General features: G+C 42.3%; 1 protein-coding gene across 3 annotated transcripts in view; it reads right to left on the reverse strand.

Annotated features, from left to right (window-relative positions):
• LOC308051428 (protein FAM219A-like) overlaps positions 1-26,500 on the reverse strand; it is a gene marked incomplete at both ends in the record, with an annotated part of 155,591 nt that overhangs the window by 19,554 nt on the left and 109,537 nt on the right. For all 3 annotated transcript variants that reach the window (XM_080361855.1, XM_080361854.1, XM_080361853.1), the window contains one exon: positions 6,323-6,422. In XM_080361855.1, coding sequence (XP_080217981.1) covers positions 6,323-6,422 — 100 coding nt within the window. The remainder of the gene's footprint in view (positions 1-6,322; positions 6,423-26,500) is intronic.

The raw sequence follows: 26,500 nt of genomic DNA on the forward strand, positions 1-26,500 counted from the left end.
GGGTTTAAGATTTTGAACTACACAAATCGGAATGTTATTTCCCCTTGGTGTGAGGTTCTCCACTTTGTTGATGTGGCCCCAGCAGCAAGCTAAATGTTTTACTATTCCACTTACAAACCGGGTGTAATCTTTAGGAAATCTCTAGAAATACAAGCCACCTCATTAGTTTTTCTTGTATCTAACTCTGCCAAGCAAAAATGTGGCCATGAAATGTATTTATTCAGAGGGGGAGAAATAACCAAGGAAAAGATGGTCATTCAAGCAGTGGAATAAATCTGTGTTCAGTGCACACAGCAAAGCACATTTTTTTCTGTCATACTTCAATCACTGCGGACTCTGGAAGCAAAAGTTGTATTCATGCTGGGCTGGTATTTAATTGAGCTCATTTGAATCAAGCCTACAGAAAGCACATATGACAGATTTATATATGAAACTTCACAGAGTAAAATATTACATTCATCAACCTTTCAGCAGAGCATTTGACATTTGAACAACTGATTCCAATTTAACAGTGAAAAATGCTACTATCCATATGGAAAACCTGCAATAGGATTAAACCCCCAGTTGCTACCATCTCCAACAATGGCTCTGCCAGTTAAGCTATTAAACATTTATGTAATACTTAGTTTTGCCTAGGCTTAATGAGATTAAAACCAACCAACCAAACAAACAAATCCTGATGATTTTAATGAAGAAGAGACAAAAGATCAAGTTGGAGGAATGGGGGCCAGAGCCAGGAGTGGTGAGCCATTGAACTGCTTGAAAACTGTAAAGACTCTGTAAAAGTGTGATTATAGCATATTTTCATGTATTAGTCTATTTTAATAATTAGGTACCTTGAAGTGAACTATGTAACAGGCTTCCTCTTCTTAAGTCACCTCCAGATGGTAAATTTCAGTTTACAGCAGATCGAGTTTCTCCTGTCACATTTTTCTTGTTTCTATAATTCCAGTTTTCTTTTTTTTTTTTTTTTCTCTATGGCATTTCCAAGTCTTTGTTGTACTGATGTCTCCCAAATGCAGAATCATAGAATCATTTAGGTTGGAAAACACCTTTAAGATCATCGAGTCCAACCATTAACCTAACACTAACAAGTCCACCACTAAACCATGTCCCTAAGCACTGCATCTACACATCTTTTAAATACTTCCAGGGATCGTGACTCAACCACTTCCCTGGGCAGCCTGTTCCAGTGCTTGACAACCCTTTTCAAGAAGAAATTTTTCTTAATAACCAATATAAACTTCCACAACTTGAGGCCATTTCCTCTTGTCCTGTCACTTGTTACCTGGGAAAAGAGATGAACACCCTCCATGCTACAACCTCCTTATAGGCAGCTGTAGAGAGCCATAAGGTCTCCTCTCAGCTTCCTCCTCTCCAGGTTAAAAAACCCCAGTTTCCTCAGCTGCTCCTCATAAGACTTGTCCTCCAGACCCTTCACCAGCTTCGTTCTTCTTTGGATGCACTCCAGCACCTCAATGTCTTTCTTGTAGTGACAAGCCCAAAAGTGAACACGGTATTTGAGGTGCAGTCTCACCAGTCCCAAGTACAAAGGGATGATCATTTCCCTGGTTCTGCTGGCAACACTATTTCTGATACAAGCCAGGATGCTGTTGGACTTCTTGACCACCTGGGCACACTGATGGCTCATATTCAGCCAATGTTGAACAACATCCCCAGGTCCTTTTCTCCAGGGAGCTTTCAAGCCACTCATAGAATCATAGAATAGTTTGCATTGGAAGGGACTTTAAAAGATAATCTAGTCCAACCCCACTTCAATGAGCAGGGACATCTTCAACCCCGTCCAGCCTGGCCTCGAATATTTCCAGGGATGGTACATCTGCCACTTCTCTGGGCAACCTGTTCCAGTGGTTCACCACCCTCACTGTAAAAAATGTCTTCCTCATGCCTGCATTGCATGGGGTTGTTGTGACTTGACACTTAGCCTCATGTAATTGGCCTTGGCCTGTCCAGATCCCTCTGTAGAGACTTCCTACCCTCAAGCAGATCAACACTCTCACCCAACTTGGTGTCATCTGCAAAGTTACTGAGGGTGCACTCGATCCCCTTGTCCAGATCATTGATAAAGATATTAAACAGAACTGGCCCCAATACTGAGCCCTGGGGAATACTGCTTGTGACTGACTGTCAACTGGATTTGACTCCATTCACCAGAACTCTTTGGGCCAGGCCATCCAGCCAGTTCTTTACCCAGTGAAGAATATGCCCATCGAAGCCATGAGCAGCCAGTTTCTCCAGCAGAATGTTGTGGGAAACAGTGTCAAAGGCCTTACTAAAGTCTAGGTAGAAAACATCCACAAACTTTCCCCCATCCACTAAGCGGGTTACCTTTTCATAGAAGATCAGGTTAGTCAAGCAGGACCTGCCTTTTGTAAACCCATGCTGACTGGTCCCGATCACCTGGTTATCCTGTACGTGCCGTGTGATGGCACTCAGGATGATCTTCTCCATAATCTTCCCTGGCACTGAGGTCAGACTGACAGGCCTGTAATTCCAGCCTCCTAAACAGATCAAAGTCTGCCCTCCAGAAATTCAAGGCAGCAGTTCTGCTAGCCACCTTCCTTACTTCTATGAGAATCAAAAAATCTTACTTAGAAAACTCTGTCATTTCATGATCGCTATGCCCAAGATGTCTTCCAACCATCACATCACCCACAAGTTCTTCTCTGTTCGCAAACAACAGGTCCAGTGGGACACCTTCCCTAGTTGACTCGCTGACCAGCCGTGTCAGGAAGGTGACTTCCATACACTCCAGGAGCTTCCTAGATTGTTTCCTCTCTGTTGTATTGTATTATTTCCAGCAGATAGCTGGTAAGTTGAAGTCCTCCATGAGAAGAAGGGCTAGCAATCATGAAACTTCTCCCAGCTACTTACAGAATATTGTATCCATATCTTCATCCTGGTTGGATAGTCTATAACAGACTCCCTCCATGATATCTGCTTTGTTGGCCTTCCCCCTGATTCTCACCCATAAACACTTGACCCTTTCATCACCATCGTCAAGCTACAGTCAAACCACTCCCTAACATACAGGGCTACCCCATTGCTTCTCCTTCCTTGCGTATCCTCTGAAGAGTTTATAGCCATCCATTGCAGCACTCCAGTTGTGCAAGTCATCCCACCATATTTCCATGATTGCAATTATATCATAGTTTTCCAGCTGCACCAAGGCTTTCAACTCTTCCTGTTTGTTGCCCATGCTGCGTGCATTAGTGTAGATGCACTTCAGTTGGGCTATTGATCCTGCCACCTTTTTGGGGGGAGAAGCCCTAATTCCTTTTGACTGTTCTCAGGTGCTTCCATGGTTTCTAATGCATTGACAGCCTTTGCATCTTTCCTGTTGCGTGGATCTCCATCCCCTACCCCCACTGAGATTGCTGAGGTTCTGTGCACATTAGAGACATTTCAAATGCATTCCAGTGTACTCAGTACATGGTGGAGCAGACTGAAGGACCTCACTAGCACACTGTCCCTCAAACACTGGCATGCCACCCCCACTTTTATCTCTGAGCAATCCTGGTTTTATCCCTTTCCCCCTTCAAATCTAGTTTAAAGCTCTTTCAATGGGCCCTGCTAACTCCTGCACAAAGATCTATTTCTCCCTTTGAGACAGGTGTACCCCGTCTGTCGCCAGCAGGTCTGGTGTCATGTAAACCAACCCATGATCAAAAAACCCCAAATTCTGCCAGTGACGCTAGTTGAGTCTTCCTGTTTCTTCCAACATCATTCCCTGCAACTGGAAAGATAGAGGAAAAAACTACTTGTGCTCCTGATCCCTTAACCAGTTGTTCAAAGGCCCTGAAGTCTCTTTTGATCGCCTTTGGACTCTTTATTCCAACTTCATTGCTGCTGTTATGATTAAATCTCTTTGCCAACAACTGCTTTTTGTGTTAAAGTCATTAATTAACATATAAATGAAATGGCTGTTTGAGAACTCCATTAGCAATCTCCTTTCTTCTGATACTTTCTCCTTCTACTCTACCAGATACATTTTGAGTTCCTAGGCTTCTCAATCTACTCTTTGCTTAAGCACTTTGTTTATAAAACTGAATTTTGTTATTGATCTACCTCAAATTAACTTTTCATTTAATTTGCATGAATTGAACTCATTATCCCTGATTCCAAATCTATTTCCTATGATCAGGTCTTCTATAACGTCTTCATGACTTACCGAGCCATGTCTAAAATAGCACCATTTCCTGTCATGTTAGTGAATCTCTGGTAGATATTTCTATTGCCTAAGAAATGCAAGAATATCTCAAACTTACCAATAATAATAGTGATTGTTCTCCAACCTGATTCCTGATGTTAAATTATCCAAAACAACTATTGCAGTAGTAATTATCTCTATAATAACATTACAGAATTTGGCAGTGAAAAAGGATCCTGGTGGCATATGGCATGCTGGCAGCGATAATCTTTTACTAAACTGTGAGTTGTGGTGTCATTAACACATAACTGCTGCTCCCTGCCTTTTCCTGAAAAGCAGCCACAGGTGATTGCAGGACAGATCTACTGTCCCAACACACTTGCTCATATCCTGTATCAGTAGCTCAGGGTCCTCCACTTTGCTGCATAATCTTGCTACGCTTGTATATCCAACTTTGTCTTCTTCTCCCTAGTCACTCTTTCTGCAAGATCTTGCCTATTCAACCACTTTCTTTTGCTTTGCTGTCCATGAGTCTACTCTATGACATTCCTTTCTGCACTGCCATGACCAGATTTGTCTGATTATTGAATTTACCATAGACTCAGGCAGAACCTTGAGACTGCACAAGTGCTTCCAAGCCTTTTCCTGGTGTTTCTTTAAGCTTCCTCTTATAAATGAGGCCAACATCAGTGCTTGCAGTAATACTGTAGGTCCTTGGGTAAAACCTATATATCATCAGAGAACATCTCTTCATAATCATACACCAATGCCCAAACTTCCCCAAGTCTTCTTAAAGCCTTAGCTGTTTGCTGACCTTCCCTGTCACTCATTTGGTAGGGGCACTAAACATCTGGGCACCCACTTCTTTCAGAGCCTTACTCAGCATGGCATAGAAACACAAAATGGTTTGGATTGGAAGTGGCCTTTAAAGATCATCTAATCCAACCCCCTGACATAAGCAGGGATATATTCTACTAGATCAGGTTGCTCAGAGCCCCATCCAACCTGATCTTGAATGTTTCCAGGGATGGGGCATCTACCACCTCTCTGGGCAACCTATTCCAGTGGTTCACCACCCTCACTGTAAAAAAAATAATTCTTCCTTAGATCTAGCCTGAATCTCCCCTCTTTTATTTTAAATCATTACCCCTTGTCCTATCACTATAGGCCCTGCTAAAAAGTCTGTCCCCATCTTTCTTTTAAGCACCAATTAAGTATTAAAAGGCTGCAATAAGGTCTCCCCAGAGCCTTCTCTTATCCGGGCTAGCTAAACAACCGCAACTCTCCCAGCCTTTCCTCATGGGAGAGGTGTTCCATCCCTCTGGCCATTTTTGTGGCCCTCCTCTGGACCTGCTCCAACACGTCAACCTCAACCAGCTCCAGAAGCATCCCATCCATATCATTTGTTCTGATCTGAAAGACAACCAGGGGACTGTTTCCTGCTCCTATGGGAAATTTTCCAGACTTAGATTCCCATTTTTTAACCATGTTCTGAGCAAAACACACACTATTCCTTTGATCTCTCCCTTGTCAGGTTCTTGAGTCTGTGTGGCACAATAGTGGCTCAGATTTTGAAGGCAGGACAGCCATGTGTGGATTGCTGTCCTCTTGTAAGCATTAACCTTGTGAGGAAGAAGAGTATTATGCTAATGTGATAATTTTGCTTCCAGAACTTCAAAAATATTGCTGAGAAATAGCACAAATATTTCTATGTGAACCTTTACAAAGCTACAAACCCTCCACCTCACAGTAACACAGCTATCTTTTCCTGGTAGTCCAAGTCTCTAATCCTTTCCCTTTTGTTTGCAGTTATCCTGTCTTCTTTTTACAGTCCCTCTATATTATCTTCATTCTTTTTCTGGTCCAGCCTTGCTCTTAGCTTGATAAAAATCTGTAGGTTTAAAAAGCTATGCCTTCCTTTGAAGGCATAACTTCCTTCCTCTATCACAGCCCAAGATAAAGGGTCCTTGCACATTTTTAGGTCAGGTCCCTGAGCAGCAGAATCACACTGATAAACTGCTCTGTGAGTTGTCTGAGCTGAGCTGGCATGCTCAGTTACATGCATGGAGATCTGCATATGATCCCACGAGCACCTCATCATATTTCAGACCTTGGATTCAGCCTTTTCACTCTCCATCAGCAAAGACTCACCTAATTTCACTTGAAGTGGGGATGGCTTATAGTTCATGGCTATAGTCTCTCCCTCTCTTGTATCACAATCTCTGTCCAAAATTGATGCAGCTGTTGGATCCTGTTAAAAAAATGAAACAAAACAGAATGGTTTAGCTAAAAGTTATGCACTCTCTTCTCTAATTGTCTATTAGGTGAGTCCATTCCCACCTGCATTCAGATGGAACAGAGAACATGCTGGTGTTTTGAACGGCTGAAACCTCGGGAGCAAAACACAGAACTTTGGAAGCATGTTTAGTATGCTAAAAGTACCTCTGGAAACACCAGATTTCATCTGACTTATATGATGGATGATACTGGGAATATAATATGGAGGGTGTGTCACCAGTTCAACAAATTCATCCTGGGCTGGCAGTAGTCCAAAACCATTTTCATGTGATGACTCTTCAGGGTGTTGTATGAAATGCATTTACAGTTTCAGCTGAGTTCCAAGTGGACCAGTCAACCTCATGATCAAAAAAAAAAAAGTCTGTGACCAGTTGCATGAAAGTCCAGCTCTGAACAAATGAGGACTGAATGAGTAGGAGAATTCAATCTTCCGTCCCTCTTGGAGAGGAATGAAGAAGTCTGTACTTCCCAATCTAGACCTATTCTGTGACTAACTGGAAAGATTTAACTTCATTATCTGTCAGCACAGCACCTTTAACTGTCACTGAAATCCCCCTGAAAACCAAAGCTCCCCAAACATGGGGTCCGCCCAATCACGCCTACTTGCAGACAATCTAATCCAGGTAGTGTTGTACTCTGTGGTACAGTGCATCACAGGATACAGACAGACAAACTATCAATTCAGGCAGCTCCAGCACTGATGAAAATATTTAAAGTCTTTTCATGGCAAACTTCAAACCTGTTGGAACTGTCTCACCATAGTGAAAACTAAAATTAAAATTGTTTTTCAAACACGTTAACTTCTTCCCACCTAGAAGCTAGAAACTAAGTTAAATATGCATATATATATATATATATATGTATGGGATGTATAAGGTGGTAAGTGGCAGGCCACCACCCAGATCCAGGCTTCCCAGATGAGAACCTTTTCTCTGACAGTCTAGGAAAAGGAAGAATACAGCTGTTTGTAAAGAGCATGACTCCAAGAGCTGGATGCTTCCTAGTGCTACTGAACACAACGAAGTCCTTGGAGCCCCAATCTGCTGTCTGCAGGAAAGCATGGGAGTAGACATGGTGCAATGGCCAGATACTGCCTCCTGTGACGGTACAGTCCAGCACTTGAACAGGGACTCCCGTGTGGAAGGAACCCACAGCTAGCAGTTCGCATGGCCTGGTCACCAGGACTAGCTCAGATTCAAACTGTTAAAATTATACTTAAACTCTTTAAATTAAAGATTTGTCTTGGAAGCTGATATGCTGACAGTAGCTTCTCCTTGTGGGTAACTTGCCAGTGACATTAGACATCCATTTGCATGAACAGTGGGAATAAATAAATATTCTGAGTTGCCTTTGAGGATCTGAACTCTGGTCCTGGACCAGAGGACTCAGCTAGAACAAAGGCTTCTTAGACCACCAGAGAAGAGAAAGATGATTTTCAAAGAGTGATTCATTCCATCCTGTCTTAGACATTCATCTTCAAAGGAGATGAGTCCATTTTTGGAGGTGTCTTCCTTTCCCCCTACTGACTACAGAGGAGGCCTGGCAACTGGTGGAGACTGCACTCCTGCCCCTGACACTGGAGGTGGGGATGATGAAGGACACACCTGCAGAGTCCATAACAATGCCAGTCCACAGCAGGAATTAATCTTTAAGGTTTGGAATGATGCTTTTCTACCTCAGTAGCAGTGCAGCTCTACAGCAGACCCACATGTTATTGCTGCACAACAGACTCATGACTAGCACAGAGTCTGGGCGACCACCACTGTGTGCATGGGACAGGCCCGCTCCCTTCAAAGAGTAAAATGGAACCAAAGGAAAATTGAGTTGGGCCAGAGACAATGTCCCTAGTTCCAGCATGTATCTAACCCTGGCCCAGGAGCATCAAGGCACTGTCATATTTCCCATCCATCACCTCATATATGTTCTGCAGTAATGCAAAGGACTCTCTTAACCAGAGAACCAACCTGTGCCTGTATCAGTTGCCCCTATACAGAAAAAGAAATACACAAAAAAATCAGTTCACTTAGTGAGGGATGATGATGACCCAGGGTCATCACGAGAACAGGAGGAGGCAGAACGAGAGATAATCACCTGATTTCTATCCCCATGTGAGCTGTGAGATATGAGAAAAGATTTCAGCCACCGGGATGGCGAGCGCATTGTTGCCTGGCTGCTCCGATGATGGGATAATGGGACTAGTAGCTTGGAATTAGAGGGATCCCTGTCTAGGGAAGGGGACAATGACAAGGCAATTGGGAAAAAGACACAAGCCCTCAGCCTCTGGAGGTGATTTCTGTCAGGCGTGAAGGAAAGGCATGCCTTCAAGGAAGATGTTGTTATAGTTGAATTAGTTTTTGCAAGATGTATTCTGTTTTTGCAAACTGTCTCCAAGATTCTTGGTTTTGTAAACTGTATCCAAGATGCTGTATCCAAGATTCTTACCTTATCTTGAAGTTTTTCGGACTGTATCCAAGTAGATGTGCATTCAAGCATGATCTTATATAACCATACCCTATTCTTAAAATTGACATCGATTTATGACATATTATTTTAAAACAGGTAACTTAGAAATAACTGATAAACATGCGAATGTTACTTAGCATCGCTTAGATAGACAATTTGTGTTAGAATAGGTGTGGAATATACTAATGGTTGTCAAGAATTGTAATGAATATGTATGTAACTAAATTGTATAAATGTAGTGGACTTTGAATCAGTGGTCGGAGCCAGCTTTGGGTGCGAACCCCTGGTTTCCCGGCGCTGGAATAAAAGCACCGCATATAACTACATCCTTGGTTATGTGTCCTTTTTGCTAACATTTTTGGCGACCCAGATGGGACCTCGCGAGCACTGCTGAGGCGGATCACGTCTTGATCCTGCTCCGACTAGCACCGAGGTATTCTTGGGGAGCGCATCGGACGCGACCGACCCTCCGCTGCTCTCGACGGACCTCTGATTGGTAAGAAGGTGCTTTTATTTTTGGATTTGGGGTACCCCATTTGGTTTGGTAGCCTGCCGGTCAGACGCGGCGAAAGCCACGCTCGGTTGGACAGGGAGCTCCCGTTTGGTAAAGCCTATAGGCGCCGTCCGTCAGACAGAGGGAAAACTCTGCAGGTTCGGCATTTGGTTAGGAGCCATTAGTTTGTGTAGCTGAAAGGTTCAGCATTTGGTTAGGCGCCATTTGGTTTGGTTCGTGTATTTGTTGCAGGTCCTGAACCTTGGTTTCTGATTCTATTCTGGTCTGGTTTTTGCACTAGTTTTTATATTTAAGCTGGTTCTTGTGTTTGTTTTCATATTTGTGTTAATTTGGTTTGGTTTCTGTATTTGCGTTTGCGTGTTGATAATATGTCTAAGTTAAAGGTATCACCGCTGAATTGTTTACTAAAACATTGGAAGGAGGGTGGATTTGGACAGTCTATGCATAAAAAGAAGTTAATCGAGTATTGCACTCATTGGTGGCCTGAGTATAAATTACCAAATGAAGTACAGTGGCCACCGGAGGGCACTTTGAACCATGAAATTATTGCTGAATTAATGAGGTTTTGTCAGAGAGAAGGTAAATGGGATGAAGTTCCATACGTTGATCTCTTTTTCTATCTTGAACAAAAACATGACTGGAGAGAGAGCTGTGGGCTAATGTTAGTACAGAATAACAGCGATAATAAGCGTACGGGATGCACAATGGAAAAGAAATGCATGACATGTTTGGCTGTGGAAAATAGCAGTGGTAATAATTCAAAGACGGATTTATTGTGTCTCGATGTTGCGCCTTCTGAGGGAACGGTACCAATTAGACCCTCCGCGCCTATCCCTCTTACTGATAGTGATGACGATTCAAGTGATGAAAAGGAGGTAATAGCCGGTGTAAAAGGAATAACCGTAACCCCAGTATCTCATCGAACTAGAAACAGGGAAGAAGAAAAGGAAGCACGAAAGGGGGGAGGATCATCAAATGTAATAGCACCCCTGAGACAGGCGGTAGGTGTTGGAGGGGAACCAGTCTATGTAAAAGTCCCGTTCTCACCAGGGGATTTAGTGATTTGGAAGCAATCGTCTGGTCCTTATCGGGAAAACCCAGATAAGGTTGCAAAAGTGATTAAGATGATAATTAAGACACAGAATCCTGATTGGGATGATTTACAAGTGATTCTGGATACATTAATGGACTCTACAGAAAGGGATATGGTCATACGGGCTGCAAGGGATAGAGTGAGAGAAGATATCCGAAATGGATTAGCAGGCGGTAATGTTGATGAGAATTTTCCAAAGGAAGGTCCCCGATGGGATTATAATACAGGAGACGGGTTAAGCCATCTCTGGAGGTATCAGGATTGGTTATTGATTGGCGTCCAAACTGCTATGCCGAAGCAAATGAATTGGTCAAAATTGTATAATGTAAGGCAGGAAAAGAATGAGTCTCCCTCAGTCTTTTTAGAAAGATTGAAAGAAGCTGCCAAAAGATATACGGATTTAGATGTAGAAATGGAACAAGCGAAAACTCAGTTGACTTTAATTTTCTTAGGGCAATCTCAAGATGACATTCGAAAGAAGTTGCAGAAACTAGAGGGTGCACAATTAAGGAATTTGGATGTAATGTTAGAAACAGCTTGGAAAGTTTACAATAATAGATAGAAGGAGCAGTCGAGACGTCATCAGCAAAATTTGTTAGCTTTGATCCAGGGACAGGGCAGGGGAGTAGGAGTCTGTGGTAGGGGAACGGGAAATGCTCGAGGAGAAAGTCGGGGACGCGGTTTACGAAATACACAAGGAATTCCCCTGAGACCCCTTGTGAGTCTTGGCATAAATCAATGTGCTTATTGCAGGCAGGAAGGACACTGGAAGAGTGAGTGTCCAAAGATCCCCATGAATCAGGTGTCCAATGCTACGGGAAATGCGGTACAGACTATGGTTTTGGGAGAATACAGTAATAACAGCTGACTATATGAAGGCATGCAAGAGAAAACTCAGAGTAAGGAGCCCTTAGTGACAATACAAGTGGGAGATCGGGATGTAAAATTTTTAGTGGACACAGGGGCTACTTACTCTGTATGAAACTCTTTACAGGGAGCGGTAGGTCACAGAGCTACAACAATCGTTGGTGCCACAGGGAAGGAGGAAGTACGGCCATTCCTGCAACCCTTGGATTTGTGTTTTGAAGAAAAGGAACTAACCCATGAGTTCTTGTATGTTCCAGATTGTCCAGTTTCTCTTTTAGGACGAGATTTGCTGACTAAATTGGATGCCACAATAACATTTGAGGATGGAGAGTTGGTAATGAAAATTCCAGAGTCAAAGGTAGGACAAATTTTACTATTAAAAGAAAAACCGTTTGTAAAAATACCACAGGCAATAGAAGATGCAGTAATTCCCACAGTATGGGAAACTGACATACCTGGAAGGTCAAAAGCAGCTAGACCTGTGAAAGTGGAGCTGAAGGAAGATGCTAAACCAGTACGGTTGAGACAGTATCCATTGAAATTGGAAGCCAGATTAGGAATAGTATCTTTAATTGAGAAATTTTTGAAATATGGAATTCTAGAAGAATGTGAATCAGAATATAATACCCCAATTTTTCCAGTAAAGAAACCTGATGGTAGCTATCGACTAGTCCAAGACTTACGAGCAATAAACCAGATCACTAAGGACATACATCCAGTAGCTGCAAATCCCTATACCTTGTTAACATCTGTGAAGGAGAAATATAAATGGTTTACAGTACTTGATTTAAAAGATGCCTTCTTCTGCATACCCCTTGACCAGGAAAGCAAAAAGCTATTCGCTTTCGAATGGGAAAATCCTCACAACGGAAGAAAGACCCAATTGACCTGGATGCGCCTTCCACAAGGATTTAAGAATAGTCCGACTATCTTTGGAAATCAACTAGCCAAAGAGCTTGAGGAGTGGACTACAAGAGGCCATATCGGAATTCCCCGACAATGGTATTTGTTGCTGCAATATGTGGATGATATTCTGATTGCTGCTGAGACCCAAGAACTTTGCATCCAGGTAACAATTGAAATATTGAATCAATTAGGAATGAATGGATATAAGGTGTCGAAAAATAAAGCTCAGATTGCATCCACGACTGTGATCTATCTAGGATGCGAGCTTTCTCAAGGACAACGAAGACTAGGTATAAACCGCGTGCATGCTATCTGTGCTATCTCTGAACCGCGTAACTTGCATGAATTAAGATCTTTTCTAGGAATGGCAGGATGGCGCAGGCTCTGGATTATGGACTATGGACTTATTGCCAAACCTTTATACGAGGCACAGAAGAATAAGGTTTTGGTGTGGGAAAAACCGCAACAAGAAGCTTTCCAAAAACTGAAACAAGCTTTAATGCAAGCGCCTGCTTTGGGCCTACCTGATCTGAGTAAGGACTTTCAGTTATTCGTGCATGAGCGACAGAGACTTGCCCTAGGGGTATTAAACCAATGGCTGGGATCTTGGAAACGGCCCATAGGTTATTTCTCTAAACAACTTGACCCGGTAAGTGCTGGATGGCCGGCGTGCTTGCGGGCGGTGGCTGCTACCGTGATATTAATCCAGGAAGTCCGGAAACTGACCATGGGGAAGAGGATCGAAGTATTTGTATCCCACATGGTGACTACTGTATTGGAACAAAAGGGGGGCCATTGGCTTTCCCCAAGTAGAATGATGAAATATCAAGCAATTTTGACAGAACAAGATGATGTTATCTTAAAAACAACTAACCTAATGAATCCAGCTGTGTTTTTAAATGCAGAAACAGAAGAAGGGGATTTGGAACATGATTGTGTGGAGGTCATCGAATACACCCACGCAAGTCGTCCCGATCTGAAGGATACCCCATTGGAGGAGACGGATTGGGAACTTTTTACTGATGGCAGTAGTTTCGTGGAAAGCAGAGTGCGGTATGCAGGATATGCGATTACTACTGTCAAAACAGTGATTGAAGCCAAATCCCTACCACCAAACACATTAGCACAGAAAGCTGAGTTGATTGTCCTAACTAGGGCATTAGAGCTCAGCAAGGACAAAAGGGTCAATTTTTGGACTGACTCAAAGTATGTATTTGGGGTTGTTCATGTGCATGGAGCTCTTTGGAAAGAGCGTGGACTACTTTCCTCCCAAGGAACAAACATCAAATACCAGAGGGAAATATTAAACTTGATTAATGCTGTTCAGAAGCCATTACGAGTTGCCATCATGCACTGTAAAGCTCATCAGAGTGGAACATCGAAAATTGTTGAAGGAAATCGACTTGCTGATCAAACAGCTCGATCAGTGGCACGACAAGTCTGGACAATGGTGGGTCTTGTCTCCCAGAAGGTAAGAGCAATTGATTTATTACCTACACCTTCAGAGGCACCTAAATATTCTACAGAAGATGAGAAATTGGCAAAATTAGTAAAAGCTGTCAAGGATAATTCTGGATGGTATGTAACCACCAACGGACAAGTTGTGGTGCCAACCACGACTATGAGAGGAATACTTCAGGTGGAGCATCAGAAGTGTCATTGGGGTGCAGAAGCATTGGTAAAATACCTGAGAAAATGGATTATCTCAGTCCAGATGTTAACAATGGCAAAGTCTATTACGGCTAAGTGTGAAATTTGTTTGAAAAATAATCCTTTAGTAAAAAGAAAAGTAGATATGGGAAAAATTAAGACAGGCATACAACCAGGAGATTATTGGCAAATAGATTATGTGGAACTCCCCAAAACTCGAGGATTCAGATATCTATTAGTTGGGGTATGCACTTTTTCAGGATGGCCAGAAGCCTTCCCTTGTCGCACCAACCAGGCACAAGAAACTGTAAAATGGCTATTGAAGGAAATAATTCCAAGATTCGGGGTACCATTGGGAATATCATCTGACAGGGGACCACACTTTGTTGCTCAAGTGGTGAAGGAAGTCAGTAGATGTTTAGGAATTAAATGGGAATTACATACCCCATGGAGACCCCAATCTAGTGGACAGGTGGAGAAAATGAATCAGACGTTAAAACGACAACTTAGCAAAATTTGCCAGGAAGCAAAAATTCAATGGCCTCAGGCCTTACCAATAGCGTTATTGCGAATTAGGATTAAACCCAGGAGCGGAATGTCAGTAAGTCCATACGAAATTCTGTATGGCAAACCATATGAAGTACCTGATCCAAATCCAAGTGTATATGTAAAAGGTAATCAGGATGTATACAATTATGTGTTGTCTCTCGGCAGGACATTGAATCGACTCAGATCCGTACTAGTGTGGAATCGCCCACTTGCACTTGAGAATCCGGTACATGATATAGAGCCTGGAGACACGGTGTATATAAAGACCTGGAGAGAGGATCCTTTGAAAGAACGTTGGGACGGACCCTATCAAGTACTTTTAACTACATTTACCGCAATCAAGGTTGCTGAAGTAGATTCCTGGATACACTACACCCGAGTGAAGAAAGTCCCAAAACGGTGGCAATCGCAATTAGTGAGTCCTACCATACTTAAAATCACGACGCAGGATGTCTAGTTTTTGTTACCATATCGTGTTTATAGCAGTAAATGTACCCAGACTGTTTGCTTTTGTGGGAACACTTCTTGAAGAAGGAACAGAGAATGCCACTCTGATTTGCAAAGCCACTGGAAAACAATTATGTAGGACACAAAGGGCTATAGGAGATAGTGACGACACTCAAATGCCACAAGTAGTGCAAAGTGTACAGAATCAGGCAGAGAACCTAATGATAGGATTGATTCGAGATTTTGCACGAACCCAGAACACCAGTAGCATCACTGCTTGCCTTCCCATTCTGAAATCGGTCGAAGACCCAATACAATGGGGAATAATATCTAAAATCTTACCAGAAATAAACAAAACTGGTAGGATAGTGTGTGAATCTCACACTAGGTTAGAGCAAGTGCCAACTGAACAATGGGAAAAAACAGGACCCGAACCAGTGGAATTTGGAGGAAAGATAGTTCTCAAAGAAAGTTGGACCAAAAAGATAGTATATGAAAAGTCAACCGAACCTATTGGGAATGTAAAGATCAGGATAATCAGAACATAACTGAATCATGGAATAACATGTGGACGTTGAGTATTGTACAACAATATCAATATAGTGAAGCATTCCCATGGTGTGTACAATGGTCCAATGTAACAAGAGGGATAACAGTACCATGGTGGAATTGCTCGCGAGTAATAACCTGCCAGACGGATGTGAGAGAGATACCTCTGTCCATCATTAAAGTTGCAGTAATAGCAGGTTGCATCTGTCAGAAACAATTTGATCCAAAAGAAGCAGTCAAAATAGGCATTGACGGAGATAAATTAGATTGCAGAGGTAGTGTGGGACATTTAGTTTGGGCCTTAAGCGATGCAACCTGGACAACACATTTACCGGTAGCAGGACCTGCAAGGGAAATTACTTTGGGGTTACCAACCCTATGTCCCATTTGGAAAAAGTCACCCTTGAAGAACAGGCAGGAACTTCTACAAGTTAGGCACAAGCAAGAGATAGATGAAGATGATGTGTGGCATGAACCGTCAAGCAGTGTTAAATTCGGCTGGGCATTAGAATCCTTCTTTGCACCGACTGCAGCTTATAGAAACAGAGAAATGATTGACAAATTAATTGGGCAGATGAATCGATTGGCAAGGATAACCAAAAAGGGTTTTCGATATTTCAATATACAATTGCAAGCTACAACCAGAATGACCTTGCAGAACAGAATGGCACTTGACATAATGTTGCTGAAAGAAAATGGTGTTTGCGGATATTTAAAAGATAGGGTTGATTGTGGATGGGTTTTGATAGATTAAGACCTGTTACTGAATTAGTCAGGCTCAAAGGTATCTCAAGGCCACTTCGAGAACAGAGTCTGCTGTGAGAAAGAGGGGCGTTCCTCAATCACCGGGGTCCTGGCGTGACATGAATCATCGGACGTATCATCAGTGAGACTCCAGTGCACGGACAGCCCACGATACTCATTTAACAAATCCATGCTTGGAGCGTGGACGCGTGATTAGAATATAGTTACGTATATAAGGAGACTTGTTTCTGTAATAAATGGCTTAGCATGATTCACATTGAATCGACTTGTTTTGCTTGGTCCTTATCTCGCTCTACATCTGGTGACCCCGACGTGATACTCTGATCGGCGTACCACGGAAGATGGGGAAAAGCCTAGAGCGGCCCAGCCGGAGGCGGATCAGCTGGACTGAGAACCGGGCGGAGGCGTACGGACGTTCCGCGTTGTTGAAGAAGTCACCGTAAAAGGGTGAGCGGCTGGGAGCGGGAGGAGGGAAGAGTGAAGTTATGGGGCAAAATAAATCCTTTGAGGAAGAAGCCGTAGTTAAACTCCTCCTGCCTATTCTCTCTATGAGAGGACTTAAATAAGAAGAAAGTAACATATGTGGACTATTAATTCGGTATAGAACTAAAGGCTACCCAGGAGAAAATGAGAAGGCTTTTAAACATTAACTTTGGGACGATAAAAGGCAGAAATTATGAAATAAGGTCAGCAATGGAGATGATAAAGAAACTAAATCACTAGCGGCTAAATGGAAGCTTAAAATTTCCACCTTAAAAGACTTTAAGGCTGAGCGGGCTACTATTGCCAGAATTTTTCCAGCGTTGCAGCCTGATAACAAACCTAAAAATGACTGTGAAGTTTACCCGGATCGTGTCTTTTGACCTCCTCCCCACTCTATCCCCTGTTGTGCCGGTGGCACTGATTCAGCGGTCTGGGGCGGGGGGAGGAAAATTACCGAGTAGATGGCCTCCCATACCATCACACGACCCTAAGGAGACCAAGCAGTCCAAGGAACTGGAGTCAGATAATTTGTCAAAAGAACTGTGTGAAATGTAACAGCTATAGATCATTTAGGACAGAACAATGGGGATTCGTCGAGGGGGGCAGGTGTCCCACAACTCCTGGAAGAGACACTAATTGACACACCGCAACTACAGACACGATAAGTTTCTGAAATCCTGAGGCAGTCAACAGATCTTGCATATCAAGCTATGAGAGAGGTGCCAAATCATTTGCAACTATTAATCAGGATCCCAATGAGAATTACGTGCAATTTATTGACCATCTTCAAGACACCATCAGTAAGCAGGCCGAAAACTTAGAAGCTAAGGAAGGATTAGTGTTGAGATAAGCAGTAGAGAATGCTAATGTTTGCTATCAATGTGTTATTTGCGAGTTTTCCAGTACATATTATGTGCTCCTGTGTATTGCCTCTCTGAAAATCTTGCAGCTTGTCAGGAATGTGAGTTAATTGTTTTACTAGTTGTTTTTAAGTGAGCTGTAAAACCTTCTCCCACTTTTCCCATTCTCGCTGCAAGCAGCCTTGTGCCTTCCCCCCCCCCCTTCTCAAGGTTTTTACTTGCAAGATGGGGTCAGGAATAATTGTTTTCAGTTGTGTTCCTAAAAAATCAGTATTGGGAGGTGTTTTAAAACTTAGGAAAGCACTCAGAATTATAAGGAAGGAAGATCTTGTAAAATATTGTAATTAATGGTGGCTGCGGTATAAGTTAAATGATTGGGAAAAGTGTCCAGACAATAGAATCTTGTTGCGATTAATGTTGTTTTTAGGGCGAGAAGAGCAGGACAAAATAAATCCCTACAAGAGATCATTAAATCATTTCAGGCAGTTTTACAGGCAGGGTGCTTTGAACTTCAAGAAGCTGAGAGAGAGTTAACTGATAACACACAGGTCACAGTAAACTTGTTGAAGTCTGCAAGATGCTTTCCTTATTAACCTGTTTTCTTTGTGGGTATCTGTTTAAGTATGTTGCAATTTTGGTAGGTCTGTGCTCTATGGTACGATAAGTTCACAGTCTGTTAAATCATGAGAATCCGTTGACTCAAAATGTGCATTTTGTGATAATTCAGAAGATCATGAGTAATTTAGTTCTTTACTGTGTGAATGTGATCGTAAAATTTTGCATGTAGTAGCTGTTATTTTTTTTTTCTCTAGCATGCTAGCTTTATTCCAGCATTCAGACTTGCGCAACTCTGTGACAGGCTGTGTCTCCTCTCGGTGTGCTGGATTTGGTTTTTCCGTATGCACATCATGTAAAGAATCCTGGTTTTGGAATAACAGCTGTAGCGCACCAGATGAGACACTAAAACAAAAACAAAACAAAACAAAACAAAAGAAGGCCTTGCTCAGTCCGGCTTGGTGGGTGCGGATGGGTTTCAGCGCGCAACTGACCTTTTTTGTCAGGGAGACCCAGAGGTACCTCCACCTGGCTGAGCAGTGAGCGGCCCAAAGGTGCAATATAAAAAATTGAGATGTTTTCTTAAATTGGTGTAACTGTGATCCATCTGCATATTTGAACTTGGTATATGCTTTTCATATCTGAGCTCAGTATTTTAGTTTGCATATTCATATTTGGTACCAAAAGAATCTTGTTTGGGGAGATAATTACAAAATGGGAACCGGTTCCACTGCTAAAATTCCACCTTGCTCCCCCTTAGGATGCATCTTTACACATTAGAGTAATTGCTTATATTGTTAGAAAAGCATTTAAATTGTTAAAATGCTATGATAGATGTGCATTTAGAAGAGGTTGTATCTAGAAGTTGCTAGAATATTAACTGATTTAGATTTAGGAAAATAGAATAATGGATTTATGTTTATTATACTGGTTTATACTGTTTTTTGACATTTCTAAATTGTAAAAGGTAAATGGAGCTAAGGAATGTAACTATTTCTGAGCTACTTGAAATTGCATATAAAGTGTATTATGGTTGGAATGAAATGGGAAAACAAAACAGCAAAATATTCCAGGCCTATGTGCAGCTCATTGTAACTGAGGAGTTTACCAGAGCCTCCCACCTCGTACCAGCTGCGTGACCTTGACTATATCTGAACTGCAGGAAGAAGAGAAAAAAAAAAAAAAATGGAGAAACCTGTTTTCCCGCTGCTAAGCGGAGAAAGGGGGGCTTTACTCCCCCCACTCTGTCCTTTTTTTTCCCTGAAGTATTGTCATCCATTTTTGTTGTGGCACTGTGTTGTTTTTCGGCTTTGAATCAGGGGTTGTTGGTGTTTATTTTTGCTTCTGTCTTGTTTCCTAGGTTTTGGCACATTTGGGAAAAAGAGCTCATAATTTTACCTCCTTGCTGAAGTCAGTCTTTTCACACTGGTCAGCTTTGGGGGGTCACAGTTTTCAGTGCTTCTCTGGGTCAGACTGGTACTGTTTTGGGTGTGGAGTAGAGCCAGATTGGTTTGATGTGGAGTTCAACCTGATGTGTTTTCATACTGGGCTGTACGTCTTGCCATCTCAGATGGGGGCGAGAGGGAAGTTTTATTCCCCTCCACACCCCTCCCCCAAGCAATGTTACTGCTAGAGAGCTGTAATATTGCATGAAGGAGTCTGAGGGTGAAATTTAAAGGCATCACCAGTGGATGCATAGTTCTAATGAAACTGGAAAATTAAACCAAAAATTTTTTAATAGACTTATTCTGTGGTAATTAGTTGTAAGTAACTTCTTAGTAAATTCACCATGCTAGTTTTTGAGGTCATGGGAGAGAACGAAAGAAAGGCCATTTTTTGAGACCAATGGAATGCCAAATTTGAAACAAAGTTTTAATACATGAACTCTTATATTTGCCAGAAAGTCCTATACCTCTCTTAAGTTGAGATTTGCTAAGTAAATTGTAAGCTCAAATAACGTTTTCTGAGAATTCTGTTTATTTGCATGGCCTACAAGAAGCTGCTGGGCTGCTGCAGATCTGCTTGTGCAAGTGAGAAATCTCCAAGGAAATTTCAAATGCTGTATTTCTACTAGTATTAACACCCAATGTTTCGATAAAGCAAACACTACACTGATAGATCTGAAACAGGACTTCGATCCGGTAAGGGAAAACAATATCCAATAAATATGACAGCCAAAATGTAGTCAGAAACTTTGAGGAATGAATTTATGACAACATTACAGGCTGACTGCGTTCGATTGGACTTGCAGATTTGTCTATTTATAGCTACAACATAGAAACAACCTGTGGCTATTGTGGGACAGTATGATGAGATTGCTAGCAAACTGATATACCGGCTGTTATATACCAATTGTCACTCTGATCCAGAAAATGCAGGGAATGAATTTAAGTCTTAATAGGCCATGATCCTTTTGTCATATATGGACCATTTGTGAAATTTAATTCTGATTTTTTTTTTATTTGTAATCTATGTCTTTGTAAATTGCACTAGCTGGTTTTCTTAACAGCACAGCTTTTGGCATGCATAAACGTAAATTGCTGCAGAACCTGCAAGCCTTTAACATCAGGTCATAGGCCATACTTGTATTTGGTCTGATCCTACATACTTGCAAAGTTTTTGTTGATGGTTTTGGGAAGTCTCATAAAGCTGTAGTGGTTTGGTGTGAAGATAACAATTGGCGTCATTCTGTAAAAATTATTGAAGGTTCAACCCAATTAGCAGAACTTGGCACAGCTTTAAATTACTTAGAGCTTTTTAAGGAGGAACCTCTAAATTTGATTCGTGATTTTGAGTACGCAGTCAAGATCCAACGCACATATCTGGTTCTGAATTTTTTTGTTTGTTTGGTTTTTTTAAAAAAAAAGGGGGAGAAGTAGGGGAAGCACCACAAAACCAATTGTCAAAAGCATTGTATGTGATGAAATACTTTGCAAGTACGACCCAAAACCATGCTAAATCAGAAAGAACCTACATTAGTTATGGTCAAATCACTAATCAATGGAAAAGGCCTCATCAATTGATAACCTGGGGAAAAGGTTATGTTTGTGTCATTACAGGCCGAGGATTGAAGTGGATTCAACAAAGATTCAACGGATGCAGATGGACAGGAGGGAGATAAGTTGTGAGGACTGTTTCAGATGTAAACCATGGATCCTAATTTAGTGTTACAGATGCTCGCAGACCTGGTGGTCTAGAAGCCTATTAGCAAGCAGGTGGTGTACCTTCTGTGGAGAATGGCAATTTGAACAATCAGCAGGAGATCCAAAAGGGTGATATTATGATTAGATAGTCAATGCATAGATAAGGTAAAATTATGAGATATCTCTATCATAGTAATCTAAGTTCAGCAACTGATAAAGTTTTAGAAGGGATATTAAGGTTAAGCTATTGATCTTTTAAATAGATTAAGATAACTTTTAAGATATTAATTCAATTATTAGTATATGCTGATGATATTAAGTATGTTACCCTATAAACTGCGCAGTTATAAATCTTTTAGGAATTTAAGAGAATATATTGTATTAACTTGTCTGGTTATTTTGAATCTATTAAAATAGTGTGTTAATAAGGTTGTCATAGTAGAATTAAGGTTTTAAGAATAGGCAGGTAGTTGTTTGATCTTATTAAGTAAGGTTTAACTGCATTATATGTAATTGTAATTATGTTGTTAATCATGTGTTCTATGTTGCAGTATATTTCAAAAATGATTCCCCGTGCGGTTAAAGGGGCCTGACTAATTCAGGAAAAGAAAGGGGGAAGTGTGGATGGGTTTTGATAGATTAAGACCTATTACTGAATTAGTCAGGCTCAAAGGTATCTCAAGGCCACTTCGAGAACAGAGTCTGCTGTGAGAAAGAGGGGCGTTCCTCAATCACCCAGGTCCTGGCGTGGCATGAATCATCGGACGTATCATCAGTGAGACTCCAGCACACGGACAGCCCACGATACTCATTTAACAAATCCATGCTTGGAGCGTGGACGCGTGATTAGAATATAGTTACATATATAAGGAGACTTGTTTCTGTAATAAATGGCTTAGCGTGATTCACATTGAATCGACTTGTTTTGCTTGGTCCTTATCTCGCTCTACAGTTGATCATTGCTGCATTCATATCCCAAATGTGACTTCTGAAGTGGAGAAAGATATTTCCCAATTAACCCAAACGGAAAAGGAACTACAAAAGGAAAAGCAAGATGCAGAGCAGAGCTGGATTGGGGCCTTACTAGGTAAATTGAACCTGAATTTGGGAGGATGGGTACATTCATTACTGGTAAGCTTATTTTTGCTTGCAGTTATAGTTGCTCTTCTCTTTTTGCTGTATGCTTGTGTTAAGCGTCAAGTAAGTCAATCAAACGCCAGGAACAATCGCATCTTTACTGTTCTTAGCAGAAATACTAACCCACCTTTTGACAACCCTCCGGCTTATAAAGAAACATAGTATATCCAACTATAATTAAAACAATGGAGTGAAAATGCATTGCCTAGGAATAGAAAAGCATTTTCAAAAGGGGGAAATGTTATAGTTGAATTAGTTTTTGCAAGATGTATTCTGTTTTTGCAAACTGTATCCAAGATTCTCGGTTTTGTGAACTATATCCAATATTCTGTATCCAAGATTCTTACCTTATCTTGAAGTTTTTCGGACTGTATCCAAGTAGATGTGCATTCAAGCATGATCTTATATAACCATACCCTATTCTTAAAATTGACATCGATTTATGACATATTATTTTAAAACAGGTAACTTAGAAATAACTGATAAACATGCGAATGTTACTTAGCATCGCTTAGATAGACAATTTGTGTTAGAATAGGTGTGGAATATACTAATGGTTGTCAAGAATTGTAATGAATATGTATGTAACTAAATTGTATAAATGTAGTGGACTTTGAATCAGTGGTCGGAGCCAGCTTTGGGTGCGAACCCCTGGTTTCCCGGCGCTGGAATAAAAGCACCGCATATAACTACGTCCGTGGTTATGTGTCCTTTTTGCTAACAATGTTACCTGTCACCCAGGCAAGTGGACTGTGCTGGATCGGTCAAGATGGGGTTAATTTCTACACTTTCAGGACATCCAGGTATTCAATACCATATAAGGTCACGCTCAGGTATAAAGGCGAGAAGCCATGGTCATGATCTCTGTCTTGCTGGTGGTCCAGGTCAGCTCCTTGTTGACCACGTGGTTTGGTGCTTTTGTATTTCTGGCACGAGTCGCGTGAGTCACGGTTCGGAACGGGACTGGACGGGGTGTGGCAGGATGCAAACCCCCCCTTTCTCCCCCTCCCTCCTTCATCATGGAAGGAGTAGACACATCTCCCCCTCTCTCTGCTACTTGAGGCTAACAGCTTCTTTTGCTTGGCACCAGAGCACCCTGGCCAGGGCCATTAGGAGAAGGGAGTGCCGAGGTGCCAGGGAGCCGCTGGGCGCCCGCAGCCAGTGTGGAGGATGTTTGGAGGCTTCAGGGGCACCCCCACAGCCAGGGTGGGGGTGCAGAGAAGCTTCTGGAATGCCTACAGTCAGATCTGATCAGCCTATAAAAAACGGGACTCTCGTCGAGACTCCACCCATTGTCACAGGTCTCTAGGAGCACGAGCAAGATGCTGCCGCCGAGAGCCCCCCTCCCCGGGATGGAGACTCCGCTTGCCTTGCCGCCACGGGTCTGAGTAAAACTTCTCCTCGCAGGATTGAGAGTGTATTTATACTTTCCGTGCACATATGCACATGTAACTTTCCGTGCTCAATATGAGCACGTGTAAAATTAATCCTCGCATAATCGTGGGTGTATTTTCCTCCCGTGCTTCCACATAAGCACGTGTAACATTCCGTGCACATTTGCACATGTATTAACCCTCGCAGGATTGCAAGTGTATTATAAATTTACCCTCACAGAATTGCGAGTGTACACTTTCTGTACTCACTACGAGTACGTGTATCTCTTTAAAATAATCCCACACTGTGTACAGGCAAGTGTGTACTCCTCCCGGACTCAGAGACGGCTCCAGCATTGTTTTGGATGAAGCCATGTGCATGCACTCTGTGGACCGCCTGTTGTATTAGTTGCTGCCCCTTAATAATTTTCCTCAACTGATATCCAAACCTGTATTCAAGTCACTTTTGGAGTGCTAAAACCCTGTTTCTCACCGGTTTAATAAAAGTTGTTTTGGACCCTGTTGTCCCTTAAACTAACCTCAGGGTGCCTCCGTGACGGCGGGGGGGGGATGGGGAAACGGGAGAATTTCAGAACGAGTTGCAGCGGGAGCTGCCAAGTGATGGGACCGCCGTGCTCTGCACCCATTGTTTTTTGTAGGTTCTTTCATTATTGTTGTTGTTACTGCTTGTTCGTTTTTGTTTGGGTTTTGGTTTTGTTTTTCTTCACTGTTCCGTTAAACTCTTTTTATCCCAACCCACAAGTTTTGTCTTTGTTTTCTGATTCTCCTCCCCATCCCACCGGGAGCAGGGGAGGGGTGAGCGAGTGGCATATGTTTTTTGCTGCCAGCTGGGGGGGGGCTGGGGCTAAACTACGACAGTTCTTTTTGGCAAGCCAGGCAGGAGAAATAAAAGGGTTGGGATAACAACAGAGCTGACCAGAGAGTGTTAAAGTTACTTAAATCGTAACAATGTTTCTTTGTTTTTCCACACAGCTGTGTCATCTGAATTCCTATATGCCCTATGTGGTCCCTGTGGTGCTGTTTATTACATCTGGGAAAAGGATTAGGTTTATCATATTGCTGTCCTGTATGATATCAACCTATAAGGAGCCATTGAAGGAGAAATGTTGTTTTTACAAAACTGAGGACCTGGCACCTGACCCCAGCAGGGGGGAAGGACTGAGAGACATCAGACTATGAATCCTTAATGTAAAACAAAGTCTCTTCAAACTAATCCCAGAACACAAACTGATTGCCATATTTAAAAAGTTAAGCTAGGGGGAAGGGTAACCAAAGAGCCAGGAATCCATATTTTAAATAAATCAATAAGGGGAGGGGGTTGTTAGAATTAGATGAATGAGACAGGCAAACTGAGGCAGGTGTCCAGTAGTCTGTAAACCCTGAAGTACCCAACCAATGGGGAACAGGGGAGGGAATTTGTGGCTGGGATGTGGGGGCATATAAGCAGGGGCTTTTTGCCCTATTATGTGTGCCTACCTTTAGGTAGAATGTCTGGTCTTGCAAAATTGCTAATAAAATATGCTTTGCTGAGAGATCCTGCCTGGGCCTATTATATTGGTAAGGTAATAGTTTCCTACAATTTTGGGGGCTCACCCAGGAGTTGACGTCATCATCTCGGAGGTCCCTATTGCTGAAGGATGGGAAGGTGGGGACTCCAGGAGGGATGAACCGAACCCTTGAGGCTGTAATAAAAAAGGCGGATTCCTGCAAACCATAGGGGAAAGGATAAAGGAAAAAGTGGTAGGCACAATACAAGCAACCAGGCAACTCTGTGCACAGACCAAGGTAAGAAAATGGACTGTTAAGTAATACCTTGGTGGTTGAAGGCATTCTGAGAGGAGAGATGAGGTGGAAGGAGAATCCTCGGGACTCAGAATGGGAAACAGAAAGGAAAAACGTTAGGCCTAGGGAGGATAAAGGAAAAATCACTGATGACAATCCTCCATACAGTCCATTAGGAAAGATGTTCAGGTATTGGGGAGACATGATGTACAAAAAGGAAGGATAAAAATAAAATGATAAAGTATTGTGTTTTTGTCTGGACAAAGGAGCCCATAATGGGGCGGAAGGTATTCTGGCCAAAATACGGATCCGATGCTGATTGGCTATGCCAAGATCTAAATTGGTACATAAAAAAAAAAAAAACTGTAGGGGGTTTAAATCCTCCTCAGTACCAGAGTGGGGTCGAGTCCTTCCCTTGCTGCAGCATGTATATGAGTGCAAAGTGTGTGGCGTGATCAGCGTAAAGCACACATAAAAGGGTGTCCAAGTCCCTCTTGGGAATGGGAAAATATCCTTTAGACATAAACCGCTGACCAAGTCTGAGACTAGGATTGGATCCAGCCACACCTAGACTCCTCTCTGAAGAGAAGTTTAGAAAGCAAGGGGGTCCTTTCTGAATATCATGACTCAACAGGAGGTGTGGATGGGTTTTGATAGATTAAGACCTGTTGCTGAATTAGTCAGGCTCAAAGGTATCTCAAGGTCACTTCGAGAACAGAGTCTGCTGTGAGAAAGAGGGGCGTTCCTCAATCACCGGGGTCCTGGCGTGGCATGAATCATCGGACGTATCATCAGTGAGACTCCAGAGCACGGACAGCCCACGATACTCATTTAACGAATCCATGCTTGGAGCGTGGACGCGTGATTAGAATAT

This window comes from Nesoenas mayeri (assembly GCF_963082525.1).
Source record: "Nesoenas mayeri genome assembly, chromosome: W".
Lineage (NCBI taxonomy): Eukaryota > Metazoa > Chordata > Aves > Columbiformes > Columbidae > Nesoenas > Nesoenas mayeri.